Source organism: Macrobrachium rosenbergii, chromosome 39 (genome assembly GCF_040412425.1).
Source record: "Macrobrachium rosenbergii isolate ZJJX-2024 chromosome 39, ASM4041242v1, whole genome shotgun sequence".
Taxonomy (NCBI): domain Eukaryota; kingdom Metazoa; phylum Arthropoda; class Malacostraca; order Decapoda; family Palaemonidae; genus Macrobrachium; species Macrobrachium rosenbergii.
In genome coordinates, this window is record NC_089779.1 from 12995788 (window position 1) to 13015411 (window position 19624).

Consider the following 19624-nt stretch of genomic DNA (forward strand, 5'->3'; position numbering starts at 1 on the left):
CTGGCATTGTTACCAGTATGTTAGCAACACTAGTAATTACCCTCTGCATAACCACTCACTTATCACCTGAAATTACTGCTCTATTCCCCATTACAATTTTTCATGTTGTCTCTCTGGATTAAATGCCATTACAGATGACAGAATCACAGATAATGGAGAGTTTGCTGTACTAAATAACATCCAATCCCATAAAGGGAAAAGCACACCTAAGTACCTTTTTATGATGATGATGATAGTAATTCCAGTACTGTATAATTCATTCATATACTGAAAGTATTCTCATATTTCTTTGGTAATTAAATCAGTTTTATAAATAATTGCATAATCTATAAACAAAGTGGCAAAACAATAGTTCTCTTCCATCATCAAACACTGACATGAGTACTTTGTAATCAAAGTAACAGAAACTTTGATTCTCATCAAAATACTGCAGACAATAACAATGTTTCAGAAATCCAGGAGGATAATCTTTAATCACAGAAGGCATACAAAGTTCCTTCAACTTCACAAGTTTCCCCCCACTAATGAAATTCCCATTGTCATGACATTAACCAAAATAATAGTGTCAGGTTTTAATAACTGGTTTTCAGGTTGCACACTAGCAAAAGCCTTTTCAGTTATGCATACAGGTTTCAATGAGAAAAATATTTTTTGCCAATAAATCAAGCTAAATTAACTTAATGCGTCACTAGCATAAAATTCTATGTAACTCAGTTCATAAATACTAACCATAAAAAGTTTTCTTCAAAAAAGAACTTATAAGCAGTAATCCATAGAGAAAATTACTATAATCACGGGCTGGGGTTTATATATATTTAAGTCAACTTACAAAGACGTTGGACCTGTTACACTCCACTGTTCCGAACACAAAATCCATATGAGCCCTCTCTCCAAAAAAAATGTCCTTGAAGCAAGCCCAAAAACTTGACTCTTCCAGTTCCACCAGCAAAATATGAAAAAAACAAAGCTAACTGTGACTAAATACGTGAATGACCCCTATTCCAAAATGACTCTGAAAGATTCAACCTTGTGTTAAGCTGCAACATTCAAGCTCAAGATCGACCAAAAACTGCAAATCACTTACTCTTTTTAAGCCACATTGGTTTTTCTACAACTTCAAGATAATCTCCGTTCTTCTCCTTGTCCAATTCTATGGGTTCCATAAATGGGGCATTACTGCCTTTCTGGTAATCAGACATTAGTTCCATCAAGATCCTGGAATGAAAAATCATTATTTTAATTTTTGGTCACTAAAAATCTGTAGTCAACGCATCATGTAATCTAAAAAAGTTTACACGAGTCACACAACGAAAACAAAAAGTTGCTTGTAGAGTCATATGCTTGCCAGTCTATCACCAAAATACCTTTCTTTACAGCAACAGTACTAAAATTTTTGTATTACAATTTAAAATTCAGAATATGGTTGCTGATCAACGTGTATTATCGCTATCACCATCATAAAGTCTTCGTCATATAAATCTGTAACTAATGTTACCTGTGTGTTGCTCAAGTCAGAAACAACTTCCTAATCTATACAGAATCATATTTGTAAATGCTGTCATATCAAGTCCATACCTGTATCCAAGACTGAGTTCTTCACTTAGATGGTCTGTGTTGGTTTTATTAACGACCCTTTTCTTCGGAGTAACAGGATGATGAACAAGGAGACCACCTCCACTACTTTTGTATGAGAGACTAGATGTCAACGCTGCTTGTAAGCGTGATGTCCCATTTCCTGGGGTTTTGGTGGGGGTGACGGTGGGAGTGGGCACTGGTGAGTTTGAAATGGAACTGGGTTCACTGATGATGTCATTCATGCCTGAATACAAAGACATAAGGCCCGTCTTTGTTTCACTCTCCTGTAAAAACAAATAATATGATCAGTCATACCTGATTCTACTTGTACAATTCAAAAATAAAAACAAATATGAGACACTTAACAGTACCTTCAGAAAAAGTAATTGTTAATAATAGTAATACATTTTTCCAAACACACCACATACTTATAACTGGTCCATTACATGACTGACAAAATCCCAAAAAACTTCAATCCCTTTTCAAAAGTAGCCCTGTGCATGCATGCAAAGGTCTCTGATCCTCAAGCAATTAACTTCCTCCTCCTTAAGAGTTGTCTGACCAATTAGCTGGCTGGCTGGCATTTCCCACAGTGAAGATGATGAAGAAGAAATAAGAAGAGCACAATACTGTGGTGTCAAAACCTGAGCTCTATCAGCTAGCAATATGCTAGTTGAAGGCCTGTTATTCCATCCAAGGCTCTGCAGTCATAGAACTGGCTTTGGCTATGGATCCAATCAATAGATCAATGGCGTGGCTCTGCTCAAGAAGGTTGGAGACTGATCTTGACTGAGACTGCTCAAACGCCTGTGGTGATGGCTTTGGTCATCAGGATGGCTCTGATAATGGAGGTTAGGGCAAGGGGGACCACCAAAAACAATAAGTGATAAGCTAAAAACAGCTGGAGAATCAACTGACCAGTATGAAGTGCGAGTGAGAAAACTTGATCACAGAAGGGACAAGACCAGAATAGCGGGAAAAAAAAAAAGAGAATGATGATAATAATATACAAAGGGAATAGGGCGTAAACTTCATTTAGTGGAAAACTTAGAGGAACAGGAATGCTTGAGCAAACTAAGAAAATACTGTAGATGTTGGAAGAATAGAAATAAAATTTGTTAAAATCAACACAATTATCAGTTTGATTTCATCCCACAGAAGTCAACAGCAAATCTTTATAGTAAGACTACTACTAGAAAAGCACCAAGAGGAAGAGATTATACCAAATATTTGTGAATAGTTAGACGGCATTTAACTCAAACTACCAGATGGGCATTACATCTGCAGAGGGAACTGGACTGGAGAGACTCACTGAGCTAATGATTTTACTGTAGCATAACACATGATCCACACTGAAGCAAGTATCAAGTGTATCAAAGATAAATGATGTTCAACTAGGATGAGCCCTAGTCCCTTGCTCTTTATTACAGTAAAATGGAAGAAGCCACCAACTATTGCAGAAGCGGGGGAAGGGACCTGGAAGTTGCTATATGCACATCCCTTACAGCAGAATCAAGATTTTGGAAGACTGAAAATAAACATTAAGCAAATACAATTTTATGACAACTGGGAAAAAGGCAAAGGCAAGTAAGGAAAATGGCTAGATGGACACTGTGGGAGAGAAAATGATGAGCAGATGTTTTCAAAATTCACGGGAGCCTGAGCTGCCGCCTCGTAAAGCACATGTTAAAAAGACAACTGAGTCCTGTGTCTAAAGTCTCATATGAAGTTTCCCAAAAGATTTATGTTTTAACATGAGGTGAAAATTGGTATATGGTAAAAGGATGGTGGGCAGCAGCTGGTTGGGAAGGAACTAAAAAGAATGGATGAAAAGAAATAATGATTGCAGATCACTATTGAACTTTGAAACTTGAGAAAACAAACAACAAATTGGAGAACAAATGTATTCAATACCACATACAGTTCCAAAGAGTCATGCCCCCTCTTCAGTGAAGAGGGAGCATGATGCTCTGAAAATGTATGTGGTTTTGAATATATTTCTTCTCCAATTTGCTGACTGAAAAGAAATTAGCAGAAAGCAAAGCAACTGTGGCCAATGGGACACTGCAAATATTCTATACTAACACCTACAGTGAGTCATACAAAAAACACTGTAAGTAGTACGTCCCTGCAGAACCATTCGGCATAAAACTGGCCATAAGGTTCTGCTTGGCCAAACATGTCAGCCATAGTGTCTGGGCATGAGGAAGACAGGCTTGTTTCTACTTGAGTTCAGAGCCTGGTCACTGTTGGAAATGGCAAATTGAGCTTATGTTAAGTAACTGAATTGTTTCCCATATGATGACACCTCAAAGCGAATGAAAACAAATTTTATTATTTACCTGAATATCAATATGATAAACTATTTGCTTTAAACTCAAACATCTTATGATAAACTATTTAATTTAAGCTTTCTATAACAGCATTTATGAAACACTTTACACCAGAATGGGTGTAAGTATTGTAAACTACAATGATGTACTGTACATGCATTGTGCAACAAATCAATGAACCTGCAGCAACAAGAATACTAACACTATTGTGTAATGTATATTACAGATACTCAAATCCATTAAAATTTACCTTTCCTGTATCGTTTCTTTCTTCTTCAGTAGTCTCACTCTTGGAACCCTCATCCCTCAAAGACTCTTCAAATTCTTCTTCAGATGCTATTTCCTCCTCCTCCTCTACCTCACCTTCTTCTTCGCCTTCAGCTTCTTCCTCACCCTCATCCTCCAGCTCCTCATCCTCCTTGTCTAATTCTTCATTATTATCACTAGAATTCATGGCTTCTTCATCATCAAAATTGGCAGTATCCATATTCTGCAAGGAACATTTTTTTTCTACAATGAGCTTAGGTCAACCACAGCATGGGAAATCAAAAATCAAAGTCTTATAACAAATTCACAGCACCTATTAAGTACCTTAATATAAAATTAAGTAGAAAAATTTTCCTGCATCAATCACAAAACTATGGTACTTAGGTCACTCGAAATAAAACTTTAGTTATGTTGCTATATTTCATTTTGTACTGCAGTATAAAGGGCTAAAGCATTTTTGGTAACTCAAAATGATAAAGCCACACTCATTAAGTAAGTGTCAAACTGCCACTCATTAACAATTACTAAAAATGACATTTTTATGATAAAATAAAATTTTATATATACTTACCAAGTGACTACATAGCTGTTAGTTTCTAACTATCGTGGCAGTTCAAAATTTGAAAATGCTCTACTGTTTTGGTGAAGGTAACTAACTAGACCCTGCCCACTTATGGGGAAGAATAGGTACAACAGCTGGAGACCTCAATTCGTTTGTGCCCTATGTCCATGAGAGGGGAGGTGGGAGGGCTCTGATCATGTATTTACTTGCTAAGTTTAAATAAAACTTTATTTTATCATAAAAATTTCATTTTTACATCAGTAACTTACCAAGTAACTACATAGCTAAATCCCACATTGACAGGAGGTGGGATACACGGACAGGTTCTACTCAAAAAAACTCAGTAAAGGAGATGAATTTGAAATAGAAAGGTAGCTAGCATTGGTGGAATGCTTGTTGTAACCTTACCTGGTGAGAGAGCTGCAGCAGGAAGCTAGGAGCCTTGCAGCTGAGGAGTACTCCGAAGGCTGACAAGGCAAAACAAGTGCCCTTGCCCTGGGCACAGTACAATGAACATAACCAGAAAATTCTGTTACCCACACATTACTGAAAAACAAAACCATCACCCACCCATTAAAAGCAATGACTGGTGGGTACTCCAGGCACACAATACCCCCAAGGCTTCCCAAAAACTCAACATTCCTTAACAAGGCGAGGAGATAGAGGAACAGAAGGAACACCCCCCAATCCTTCGTCCCCCAATACCATGCCAGCCATGGCCAATGGACCTAACGTACTACAATTACTGTACACTGTCTCCACATCGTGCAAATACTGGGAGGTGAACACTGATTTGGACTTTCCAGTATGCTGATTGGAGAATCATGGAGAGTGACAAGTTCTTCTTAAAAGCCAATGAAGTGGCGACTGCTCTTATTTCATGAGCTTTATGTCCTCTTGAATTTCTGAGTGTGACTCAGATATAACAATCCTCAAAGAGAAGGCCAAGGAATTCTTAGGCAATGGATGTGAGGGTTCCTTAACCGAACACCATAAATTCTGAGAGGGACCTCTGATCCTCTTGGTCCTTTCTAAATAGTGCTTCAATGCACCTACTGGGCAAAGAGCTCTCTCCTGGTCTGCTGTCCCAAGGATATCCACTAAATTCCAGACAGTGAATGAATGAGGCCAGGGGTTGGACGGGGTTTCGTTCTTTGCCAGGAATCCAAGAGCGAGTAAGCAGACCACATCTGCGAAAAACCCACCGTCTTATCGAAAGCCTGCCATTCGCTGACCCTCTTTACTATAGCTAAGGCAACCAAAAAGAGGGTCTTTCTGGTCAAATCTCTCAGAGATGAGGAGTGAAGGGGCTCAAATGGCGGACCCGAGAGCCATTTGAGAACCACATCTAGATTCAAGGCAACTGACATAGACTTCTCTTGCTTGGGAGTGTCCAGGGACTTCTGAAGCTTTTCTTGAAAAGCCCTTTGCTCTGACAACTTCCCTGACAGTCTGAAGCATGTCAGAGAGAGAGCAGATATGCCTTGATGAAACCAATGGAAGTAAGGCTGCTTTAGAAGGTTTTGCTTCTGAGGTAGAAGTCTGGGAAAGTCTATCAGGAGACTGAGTAGGTCTGGGAACCACTCCTTCTGCAGCCAAAATGGAGCTACAAGTGTCATGGGCGTGTTATTGTGACACACGAACTTGGTTAGGACTTCTCTCACCATACTGAACGGTGGAAAGGCATACACATCAAAGTCAGACCAGTCCTGGAACATGGTATCCGATGCTCATGCCAGAGGATCCAGGGCTGGGGAACAGTACAGTATATAGGGAGGCAATGGTTCCTTGATTTTGCAAAAAGGTCTATCAACGGCTTTCCTGACTGTTTCCATAGGTCAGTGCACACCTGCAGATCCAGTGTCCATTCTGTGGGTAGAACCTGTCTGTGGCATCTTAACTCGTCTGCAAGAACGTTTAACTTGCCCTGGATAAAACAAATTACGATCCTGGTGCAGACATTCTGTGCCCAGAGAAGAAGATCCTTGGCCGCTTCGTAATGGGAGAAGGAGTGCGTCCCTCCCAGATTCTTGATATAAGCCAATGTAGCTGTGGTGTCTGAATGGACTGTGACTGTCTTGTCGCACGTCGCTGTCGCAAAGTGCTGAAGGACCCACAACCCAAATCCAACACATCTGAGTATGTCAGGTTAGAGCTCAGTGGCTGCAGTGACTGCCCTACTAAAAATCTCTCTTCTGTAAGGCACCACCGAAGTCTTCCTTGATCTCGGGAGTGATGCAGAAAATGAAGGAGTCTGTGAGAGTTTTTCTGTGCCAACTGGCATTTAGGAAGAACTGCAGGACTCTTATGTATAGTCTTCCTAAAGGCACAAACTTCTCGATGGACGAGAGAGAGCCCAGCAGACTCATCCACTCATTGGCCAAGCATGACAGGCGAGATAAGAAGTTCCTTACTTTCTGTAAGCAGGCTTAGATCCTTTTGTGGGACGGAAAAGCCAGAAAACTAAAGAGTATCGATCCTCATCCCCAAATAGAGAACCAATTGAGTTGGAGGTAACTGCAACTTCTGAAAGCTGATTAAAAGGCTAGTCAGTCATTCAAATACAGACAGACATTAATACCCATGAGATGGAGCCATTTTGCCAAAAGGGTGAGAACACAGGTGAAGACTTGCAGAGCAGAGCTGTAGAGAGGCCGAAGCACAGAGCCCTGAACTGAAAGACTCTGCCCTGGAATAAGAACCTCAGATACTTCCTGGAGTCCAGATGTAGTGGAACATGGAAGTATGCATCCTGCATGTTTGATTGTCACCATCCAATCTCCTGATGAATGGCTGACAAGGCTGATCAGTTCGATTCCATCTTGAACTTGGTGGTCTGCACAAAGTAGTTTAGCGCGCTAACATCCAGGACAGGTCTTCAACCTCCTGACGACTTGGGGACGACAGTCGGTTGTAAAAACCTTCTGTGCTTAAGTCTTTGACCACCTCTACAGCTCTTTTCCAGAGCAGAGACGAGAATTCTTCCTCCAGGATGAAAAACCTCTCTGAGCCTACCGAGCAGGCTGTTAAGCCGGTGGGTGAGGGCGTTGAAGGAGTATTTTCTCTGAATGGGATGGAATAGCTCTATTTGAGGACTTTGACTACCCAAGGTTCTGCATTCCTGGCTTCCCATTTGTCCCAATAATGGAGAAGCCTGGCTCCTACGAGGACACGGAGGACCGGATCCTCACTTGCGAGAGGCCGGTTTGGAGGATGACTTCTTGATTGGTTGGACTGACCGCAGGTTCGTGCATGGACAGGGCTGAAACTTGGCTCTTCTGCCTTGAAAGGGCTGCTGCTGCAGAGGAGAGACAGTCCTCGTACTGAACGAGACTGAAGCACCAAGGCGTGGTTCCTTGGAATGCCTAGTAGATTGTGCCAAAAGGTCTCGTGTCGACTTTTTCTCCAAGTCTGACGTGACGTGCTGTGCCGTAGCTCACGGGAATACAGCCAAGAGATCCAAGGGTGCAAACAGGAGAGCCGACCTTTGAGAGGGAGTGACACCTTTCGTGGTAAACATTCACCACAGTTCTCTCTTCTTGAGAACTCCCATGGAGAGTAAGGCAGCCAGCTCTTGGGAGCCGTCCCTGATCGCCTTATCTGCACATGAAAGCACTCCCACCCAGTCTGAAGAGAAGTTCTCTTGAAGTATATTGCAGTCCTCGATCTTCTTGGCTAAGGACCCCACGGTCCAGTCTGAGACGCTGAATACTGTACTTTGAAGACTTTAAACACGTCCCTGACTAAACGGTCTAGCTCCGAAGACATGAACATGATCTTGGTGGAGTTGAATGCCAACCTCTGCAAAGAGTCAACAAGGCTGGAGAAGTCCCTCAGGGAGGAAGCAGAGACTCCAAGAGAAGGAGCTTCCCCAGTGGTGTACGATAAGTACCTCCTTGGCGACAAGCGAGAGGGAGGTGTGCTAAACACAGCCTTACCAAGCTCCCTCTTCTGCTACCCAACTATCAATACTTGCTAACACCATCCTAGAAAATGAGGAAAGGCCCAACTTTGGTAGCCTGGCGGACTCTACAAGCTGTCTCATCATGAAGGCTGAATCTGGAGATATCGGGGCCGCTGGAGAAAAGAAAGTTGGGCAGTAGAAGAGGAAGCATTTCAAGAGCGCTGCGTATGCAAATGTAGTATGCTCTTGTTCAATGGCTTCTTCGTTTGACAAAATAAGAGGAAGAGGCTAAGTCTGGCTGGCTGATCCTGAGTAGCAGAAGGCTGCTTCTCTAAAAGTCCTAAGATGCTATCCAACTGTTGTTGGACAGGCTCCAATGAAGGATCTGTGACAGCTGGGAGTGGCGCCGAACACTTGGCTACTGGCGCTGAGCGGACTGGAGGCAGCACCGACACAGGTGTGAGTGCGGATACGGGGGAACACTCGCGCACAGATGACCATTTTGACACGGGTGAAAGCTCGAACAAATGGTGTTTGGAAACTGGGCGCACGGACACGGCACTCGGACATCACTGGGCGTTTAGACACTGGGTGCTCGGACACTCGGCAGTTGGACACTGCGCTCGGAGCCTCGGACAGTGGGTGCTCAGACACTCGGCAGTTGGACACTGTGCGCTCGGAGCCTCGGACACTGGGCGCTCAGATTCTGGACGTTCATAAACTGGTCGTTCAGACACTGGGTGTTCGGACACTGGCCGTCCAGACACTGGGCACTCGGACACTGATCACTTGGACATGACGTTTGGAAACTGGGTGCTCAGACTGTTTCTTCGAAGAGGAAGACCGCTTCGGCATCAAATACTGGTGGTCTGTCACTGAAGGCAAATGCAAAGTATGCTCAGGACTACTGTATCCCAAAAACTGCAGGAGGGAAGCGGATTGTGCTCTTGTTCTGTGGGAAATTTATGGGGAAGTGGGGAAATGTGTTCAGCAGAAGGAATATGCCTTTTCAACAGCCTAGACACTGCTGAAAAATGCTTACGCCCTCTGCCGACACTGGAGTCTGAGTAACTGGACCACAGAGCATGCACATCCATATGGACGCCTTTCCAGTGGCTGTTCATAGAGTCCTAGGTATGATCAACAGGCTCAGTTGAGGGGGCAACTACCTATGGGCAAACCCCAATGACCTCCCTTGGACCTCAGGTTTGCCTCCTCCCAGATTTTCAGGAGTTTGACAGTGACCTCTGTCTAGGAGCATCAGTGGGACGAGTAGTCACCTCCTCCACTGACACTGCACTTGCACTGACACTGATAACACTCATCTGGTCCATAAGAGCCCTGAGAGAAGACCCAATTTGGGTTGCGGTATTAACTAGAAGACCAAACTTGTGGTCTATCCTGGCTTTGAGGCTCACGATGGTATTAGGTTCGGAAGAATGGGAGCCAGGTAACAGAGCCGATGGACATGTTGGAGGGCTGGTAAGAGGGTAGAAAGCAGTCACAGGCATAGAAGAACTAGGCTGAATAGCAATACAGTGAACCCCCCGTATTCGCGTTGTCAACGTTCGCAGACTCATGCATTCGCGGGTTTCTCTGTGGAACATATCTAGCCATCATTCGCGGAAAATTCGCCAATTCGCGGTATTTTTCACTGAGAAATATTCACTAATTACTGTATTTTCATATAATTTTCATGAATAAATGCACTTTTTGTGATAAAACTATTAAAATATTCAGGTATAAGCATTTTTACAGGGTTTTTCTGTGTTTAAGCTGTCAAAATGGGCAGTTCTAAGTGTTTTTAGAGGGGTTTTAAGCATTCACGGATCTGACCCATTCGCTGGGGACGCATCCCCGCGAATACAGGGGGTTCACTGTATCTGATTTTTGAGTAGAAACCTGACTGGCTAAACCCCTAGCTTTGGCTCTAGCAGCTGCCTTTCTCTGCCTGTCTTTCTGAAGTTTGTCAAGATGTGCATCTAAAACTTTCCATTTCCCAGTCTTTTCATTCTTCACATTTAGGGTCAAAAGAGCAAATCTGCCCTCTACAATGGCAACACGTAGTGTGCGAGTCATACTTAGCAGAGGTAAGTCTGGTATTACAGCCTTTGCTGCAATACTTAATACTAAACAAGCTAGAATCTGACATACTAAGTCACAATCAGTCAAAAAATGTCTTAATAGAGAACTAGCTAAGCAAATAATGATTAGCGCGCTACCAAATCAAATGAATACTTCAATCAGTCGTTAACTGGCAAAAACGAATTGAGCTCTCCAGCACTGTTGTACCTATTCTTCCCTGAAAGTGGGCGAGGTCTAGTTACCTACAACAAAACAACAGTTACAGCAAATTTCAAATTTTGAACTGCAGCGACAGTTAGAAACTAATAACTATGCAGTTACTTGGTAAGTTACTTATATAAAATACGAATGTTTTCATGATATTGCCTGATAAGAGAAATTTTTGAAAACATACAACACGGACCACCAACCTTCAACACAGACAAGCTGAGACAACATTGCAACTTTCATAGTCTTGTCTGTTTATCGAAGTCAGGTTATTTTCTCATGTGAAGAATAAATAACTCATATAACTCATAATTAACTGGAATCTGCATTAAACCCTAAGTATTTTAGTATTACCCTTCTTGATCTAAATCAGAAAAGTGTGGGTTTAATATCTACATAAAGTCATGTGATACAGCTAGATATATAATTCACGCATATCAAAGCATTGTTAACATCAATGTACTGTACACATCTTCGTTTGAGTAAAACTACTTTATATTTATGAGCTTCTTCATGTTCATTCGCAAAGTGATAACATCAATGAACAATCTACTCTCAGCAAAATACCGTAAATACACAATATAAGCAGAGAACAAACTTTTTTTCATTGAAAACCATTGCCCATTGGAGGGAGTGACTCCGGACGGTGGGAAATTTCCACCTGACATACTGACCACATTAATTGCCCCCCACAGAGAACTAAGTCACTCACAACACTGATAGTATCCCCCTGTATAAAGTTTTAAGTATCTGAAACTTACTTCATCCACTGATGTCTCATTCCAAGCTGACTCTAAGTGCTGTCCAGATATTTCTGATTGTTCACTTAACCTGCCATCTGAGCCACTTTGAGTTGCGAGATTCAAGGCAGCATCTGAGACTGAACTCAGATGCTGGCCACTGCCATCACTGCTGACAGCCTCACTTATATCCATAATGTTATTTTCAGCATCTTAATACTTTCCACAAGAACACTTAACATTCCTGAAATCACAAATAACAATACTGTACTGTACTTATGATATCCAACAAACAAAGGGATTGATCCTGATATCACAAATTTTTAAAGCACCCTGTAAGTAGTATTATTTCTAGGTATACACACCAGTGCCTTTTATGTAGGAAAAATCCTCAGCGCGAGCTAAAATCAGTCGCTGAAACTTTGTAACAAGGTAGCTAACAGGTGGTAGGTGGGTGAGTGGGAGGAACCCCCGACTAACCTACCATTATAAAGCACTTTCTCCTTCACCATCAGTTACAATGCAGGTGTTTAAGGTGGAATTATGATAAAGGCTCTGGCTTGCATACCTGGGAAAAATATATGACTTTAAAAATTTACAATTTTTTCCTACAGGAATTCAAACCATTGCCTTTTATGTAGAAGGCCCAACCCTTGGGCGGAAGAACAGTCTCTCAACTCTGGGCGGGAGGACAGTCTCTCAACTTTGGGTGGAAGGACAGTCTCTCAACTAACTGGCAAACGGAATCTCCAACCAGAAATGCCATGCTCCTGGGCATGATCATGAGCAGGGGAGCAATGATTTCTGTACCCTCTATCACAATCTGGCATAGGGCCCTGAGCCAAAGTAAGATGCATCTGAACACTCACTCTCAGAAAACTTCGTAGAACCAAGTGCTGCCCTAAAGACAGGGTAGCACAATGTGTCTGGGGATCATGTGTGCATATGTCATATCTGAATACGAGGGTTCACATAATCATATGTATACAGATCATCAAAACACCCGGCACCATCATACAGCAACAATTGATTGTACATGAACCTTCTATCTGCACACATACATAAATGATCTGAGGATCATGAATATGCTGTGCAAGAAGGTAACACCAACTCTCCTCTGCATACCTCACCAGAGGTAGGAACAGGGGAAGAGTCCAGGACAGCACTCATGTTTTAGAAGCAAACAGAGGGACTCCGCATCACAAGCACACTCTCAAAACAGGTGAACAAATCCTCTTGCTCACCCCAAAAAGGAGGAATGTGCTCACTCAAAGTCCAACATAACTCCATGTGAGATGGTTTCCAAAACATCTACTTCCCATAAGAGGAAGGTGAGGCAAAGGGAAAACAAGGAGGAAGCTCTCAATGAGGAGGAAGGGGAAGAGACAGCATGCATTTCTCAACTCGAAGCATTTAACGAGTTTACCTTTCTCGGCAACAGTACAGGACATGTCACAGCAAGAAATGGCACTGGAAGACTAAAGCCTGTACTTGATGCTACAGGGTAATCTCCACAAGTAAGAAAATTGCATCAAGTTCCTTAGTGGAAACAGCAGCAGGAAAAAAAAAAAATAAATAAATAAAAACAATTAGATTACTGAGCAGACACACCTCTCAACACTCCAATGAAGCCCATGACAAAGCCCTGCTACGTAGCGACAAGCCTCTCAGATGTGTCGCTGCCCTACCTAGGGAGAGCCTCAGCATATGCTCCTGGGTCATCACTGCTGAACTGTGTAGACTGGTTGCCTACCGTAATGAACATATGGATGATCTAACACACACTGGTGACACTAATACCACTTGGAATAATTAACCAAAATAAAGACTACCTTTACTACAATGTCTGGGGGCCTGAACTTATTCTATACCTAACATGTTCAATAGCACAATACAGTACTGGTCAATATCAAAATAATATTGATGACTAAGCAGGACTAATTAACTTCATATAGCATTAAATGAACTCCTTACTTAAAAGACTCAAATATCTCTTCACACACGAGACAAACACCTTATTCACACTTAAGTTTTCCTCACAGCTAAAATAATGATTCAATGTCGAAATTAGGACAACTTGTCTCCTCAAGACATAATTCTCTGAGAAATTTAACATTATGTTAATTTATGCAGTTGTCAAAAAAAATATGGCTAGCCTATGTGGCTACACAAGAATAGTGTCTGGGTGAACCAAAGTGGTGCATATATCATCTAATAGATGCTTGGAAATGCAAAATATACACTACAGTATAAATGGCACAAGAGATTTCGCATGGCCAAAAACTGCCTAGAAGATCAAATGGGAGGAGAAGGAAGTGACAGTAGAACCATGTTGTGGAAGGTACTCCTACAGGGTCAAACCCTTCAAGAATGAGGCTCTTCAGTCCCTTGTTCTCAACCCCCTCTCCATTCTCCAATATTCTATGCAGAATAAAATTCCTTCCAAGCTATTGTCATAATTTAGAAAGACCACCAATTAGCCCTATGTCCCATTTCAGCTTACTTTCCAGCCTGCCCAAGACCCTCCACTTCTACTCCTTAAGGCTTTTGGAGTTTCTGCCATGGCATTCCCAGTTCCTGACAGTGTTAGGACTTTACATTCACCATTCTACAAAACTATTTTTATTTACTGTCTTGAACTGAGCTACGAATTTAACCCCTGCATACAGCTGGTTTAAAAAGCTAATGTAATTGTAAGCTAAGTGACTTTCAGGTTCTACAAAAATGGTTCAAGGAGTTCGTCTCTCTCTACAATACCATCAATACTTCTTATATTTTATTACAATAATTTGGTGAACATATACAGCAGAATATGGGGGACCATATGAAAAGAAAAAAATGTCATGACATTTACAACCTCACTACAGTCAATAATAACTGATTCTTTGGCATACCATCTATGCCAAGCAGTCCAGGTGATAGGTCCTATCACCAGAACAATCAACAAGTGTTAACATTTCTTACTGCAAGGAAGCTGCAAAATATTTAGGCTTAACTTGTGACACACATTCAAGATTAGTCAACAGACTGGAACTGCTATCATGAAAGAGGGAACTACAGAATCTTCTCTACATGCCTTTAAAGAGTAGTGAGGTTGTGTTAGGTTGTAGGTTAACATTTTAAAGTGGTATTTAACCATTGTTTCCTATTTTTTTATGATGACACACAGGAATCATGTGCTTTTCTCAATCAACCTTGCGGGCTTTCAGTGCATTTCACAAATGCTTGGCACTACAGTAACTACTTGTTCGATTTTGCTTTCCCACATCCTGGTAATCCACTGTTGTCCATCAATGTTCGAGAGGTACATGTAAGGGTAAACATGCACAAACACACACACACAAACTACTTTTATACTGTGTAACAAGTTAAATCTAGACTTAACATAGAAACAACACAGGGTGTTTGACTATTCTAGCCTTCACAACAAATTACACACATCTACCTCAATTCAGTAAGATTACCGTACAGGGGAAAGCCCAACAGCGAATCTTCCAACGACTGGATAATTAATGGCTTATATAGTTTTTCAATATGAGTGGGATATTAATGTCATATTGTCTTGTGCTTTTCTAACCAATACAGGTAATAACACCAATTAAGCATTTATACTAAAGTTATAATTTAACAGACCACTGGCATAATAACTCACCGAGTGCCACTGAGGGTATAGGCTACACAATCTTTTAACAATAAACATATTATACATTTTACTAACAGATCATCAGCCTTATTCACCTAACAGTTAAGGGGAAATGGATATGGTCAGCAACAACAGTCATGAATGTTTGGTCATATTTTGAGCATTATTAATAAACTGCATTAAAAATGTAATGGAGAAGGCCACATGGATATATCCTTATTAATATACAGTAATTTTTTTGGCAAAAGAATATAGAAATGGTTGTATATAATTCAGTACAGTTGAGTTAATCTGAGAAATTAGAGATAATCAGAAATCTGCCATCTTTTGTTTATGTTTTTACTTTAATCCGCGAGTGGCTGGTACTAAATGTGGCAAGAGCCCCATGGGACCGCGAGTTTAGTACCAGCCCTTTGGGAATGAAAGCCAATTAGTATAGACAAAAGACGGTAAATTTCTCTTTGCCTCTGTAATTTTCTCAAGTCATCTCACCTTTACTGCATTATATACAGTACACCATTTTCTACATTCTTTAGCCAAAAAATTATATGAATAAGCTATACATTCATGTGATTGTCTCCTTTACATTTACCGTATCAAGTAATATTATCAGCAGCAAGTGTCTTGACTCTAGCCTAACCTTAGAATAATAAGATATCACTATCCTTGAATATAACCTATATGGCCTGGTAGGGTAAAGGGTACGAAGCCAATCAACATATGCCTTTGACCTAGGTCAAGAAATTATGAAGGTAAAGTAAAAGGTTAACAAGATACAACCAACAATGACAGTCTATCTGGACATCTTTCCTGACACTTAGGCCTCCCCATTTACTCTAGGATAATCTAGGCTTGTCAGGGAAAAGTAAATAACCTATCATAGGCCAACAGGAGACTGGTCGTCTCCATCCACGACTGCAAGAGTACTTTAATAAAACAGTAGGAAAAATTAGTATGACATGAGGTATGAAAAAGCCTACTAATCTTTATTTTCCCTCAGGTTAAAAGATAGCCCTATAAAACCAGACTACAGCCTACCATCCTTATCTTTATTTCTTCTAAGCTAGCCTATCCATCCTAAGCTCAAAATTTCTGTAGACCATAGTAAAAATTCCCAGGCAATTCGGAAATCGAAAACACACGAAAAAAAGTCTCGAAAACAGTCGTGATTTGGACAGGCCAAAGTGACAAGAGTAGCCTGGACCCCGATAGGCCTACTACTGAAATTAAAAGGAAATGTGGCATCCCGGAGGCCTAATTAGCATTCACGAGCAGGGAGGGAAAAAACCACAATTAATAAAGAGAGATTTGCGCCAATGGGCAGGTATCTAGGGCCCTTTAGGGTATGACCTAAGACCCACGAAGGGGTCAACAACGGGGGGCAGGGGGGCAGGAGGGTTGACCTGACACGCGGATCCCTGCCATTATTACGTCACTCATTCATCCCAATCAGCTGTTTCTTGTTTACACTCGCCTTTCCTTCACTTCAAAATGAGGAAAAGGCCCGAGTGGGATCAAAAAGTCCCTTTCACGCACTAACCTCCAGCGACAACTCACGCTTTCTATGATTTAGGGTCATCCATCTCCCAGGCGGTGCCCTCAGGGACGCCTGTGGCACTCTCCAGCTACTGGCGGAGGCCCGAGATAAGCGAGTGGCACAAAATCCTGCTGTTGGTTTCCGACGTTTGTGGCACAAGACCGAAAACGGTGTGAGCTTGTTTTGGATGGACAGTTTCTTCCGCTGTGCCAACATGTACCCACTGGGTCAACGCGTGCCACACGACGAGATTTTTTCTTGGCGATGTCTTCAATTCATTTGCCTGTTTTCTTTAAAGTCACCTTTGGTAAATGTAATATTCCTTTGGATATTTTATGAGATTCTACTCGGAACTACTTGCGGGGGTGAAAGCAGGACCTCGAGGTAAAAAAGCAGTCGTGCGGTTCCCTTTGGTCAAAGCGGGAGCTTTAAATGGAAATTAAAATGATGTTATTAGACGTGTATCAGTTTTTTTATGCATTCTCAGATGCATAAATAATAATTTAATGTACGTTAAAATATAAAACATTGCTATAACTAACCGAAAACGACTATAAACAGATATACCTCAGAACTGAACACGGTCATTGCCAGGGATGTCATGGAGGACGGACTAGCTCAAGTACTATACCAAAATTGTGTTAGGAGGAATTGTGCAAAAATTACTGGTGTAAGAAAAATAAAAGTGATAAAACAATTTAAATTCTGTAGATTTAAATTTTTACAGAAGAGGAATTACCTTCATTTTCATTATGTATCATATCGGTAAATTCTGGAACTTTCTTCGATAGAAACATAATATTTGATACTCGATATTAATTACTGTAAAATCGAAAATATAAAGCAACAAATAACTGTTTTCAATTATAACTGATCATTTGCCTAAAAGTTGTAAAACCAAAATAACGTAAATATTTGAGAAAAGTTTGGTACTTGAGCTCCTCGAGTGAATGGTTGTGGCTCTTGTTCTTCATTTCATGTTATTCTGGTGGAAGAGTCGAAGGCAGGTGTTCGTGCATTTGTCTTCTGTGTTACTTGCATGTGTGTCTTCTAACTGGGCATTTCATTCTACACGTCTTCGCATCTGTTTTTGAAGCTATAAGTAAGTAACTTACGAAACCCGTATGTAACTTTTGTGTTTTATAACGTTAGTTTTAGATAAAATAACGTGTAAGTTGTCAAATACGTTTAGTTTAGAAAATTAGTATTAATAATACCATGAACACCGTACGTGTTTAGTATCTGCAGTTTTCGTATCAGTAAGTGTGTTGTATTTTATGATGCATCAATGTCCCCATTCCCATGAATAGTAATCGATGTTGAGCATAAGAATTATTTTGCTCAAGAGAACTCTTTTTATACGTAATTTGTATTATTATGATGCTTAGGTAAAGTACAGATGCTGTGGAAATCTTTAATATGTGAGTAAATTCCAGCCACTCATACATGATTATTTTTATCAGTTAGGAAGTTTATGTCAGGCGCTATCTTTTGCAAACAGTTTCGAGTGCTTCTAAATCTTGTTAATATTAAGTCTATATAAACCTTTGGATGGTAAAACCAAAGGAATAATAAGAAATGGCGGATTATTTTCTGGGAGTGTTTAAGCAGCAACTGTGAATACCACTCTACTGCCGCTCAACCTTTGTCAGCGTCATCTAGTTTTAATTTTGAACCCCCCTTTATATAAAGGTAATTTGTGTATGAACGTCGTTTACCATTGAACCGTGTGTACTTCAGGTAGACTTTTTTCTTGTATTTCGACTATGAAATTATACTTGGCACCAGCAACTCTGCTTTCAAGTTCAAGATAGATCTGATGTATTTACAAATGTAGTCTAATGTGTTCTAACGCGTGCCTTAAAGATGGATGTGTTGGCACTGGCGGAAGACGACTTCGACTAGCGTTGGATATCTTTCCGTGCAATGAGAGACTTCCATCTTTTGGTACTGAATGCCGAGCGTATCATTGAATGAAAATATTGAAGTCGAGTGATTTCGCGTCTGGTTTTGGGTCCAGCTCGTAGCTCGGATTGTTTACAACCAGGAAACAATCGCAAACGCTTCTCTCCCTCTCTTTCTCTTTTCAACATCTTTACGCTCAGCCGCGGCTTCTCTGTACGAGTGCTATTTTGTTGGTCTATTATTGATCGTAATATTCACTTCCACACAGGCGCTATGTTTAAACTAAGCAGTGCCATGCATTGATTGCTTTTCTAAATAATCTGTTACTGGTGAGGAGTTAAGGGAAAATATCTTGCAGGGAAATGATTTTTAAAGCTGCTTGCTTCTCCCAGCACTTACGGAACGGTGTCCATTTGTGTTATTTGGTTTTTCTCTCATATTTCGAAGTGGAGGAGAGTTCATTATATATATATATATATATATATATATATATATATATATATATATATATATATATATATATATATATGCTAGATGGATGGAGGTTAACATGCAAGGCACAACTACAAATTAATTAGGCCGATACAGCCTTTCACTTTTTAACCTATTCTATGACGGAAAAGTTACGATTGCTAACACAGTATCAAGACAGCTGGCTTTCAGGTAAATTTGCACACACATTATACACACACACACACACACACACACATATATATATATATATATATATGTGTGTGTGTGTGTATATATATATATATATATATATATATATATATATATATATATATATATATATATATATATATATAATGTGTGTTTAACTAACAAATGGTAGTACTTAATTGGTACTTTAGAAATTTAAGTTC

The 19624-nt window shown here is 40.6% G+C and overlaps 1 protein-coding gene across 4 annotated transcripts in view; it reads right to left on the reverse strand.

Moving 5' to 3' along the window:
• Positions 1-17283, reverse strand: part of LOC136825761 (uncharacterized bromodomain-containing protein 10-like) — a 43556-nt gene extending 26273 nt beyond the window's left edge. The window contains exons 1-5 of one of the 4 annotated variants that reach the window (XM_067082605.1): positions 16857-17283; positions 11695-11917; positions 4159-4398; positions 1576-1859; positions 1085-1215 (exon numbers count right to left, since the gene is read on the reverse strand). In XM_067082605.1, the coding sequence (XP_066938706.1) occupies positions 1085-1215; positions 1576-1859; positions 4159-4398; positions 11695-11868 (829 nt within the window). In that variant the 5' untranslated portion in view covers positions 11869-11917; positions 16857-17283. The remainder of the gene's footprint in view (positions 1-1084; positions 1216-1575; positions 1860-4158; positions 4399-11694; positions 11918-16856) is intronic. The other 3 variants (XM_067082606.1, XM_067082604.1, XM_067082607.1) reach the window with 3 other exon arrangements.
• Positions 17284-19624: the final 2341 nt, after the last annotated feature.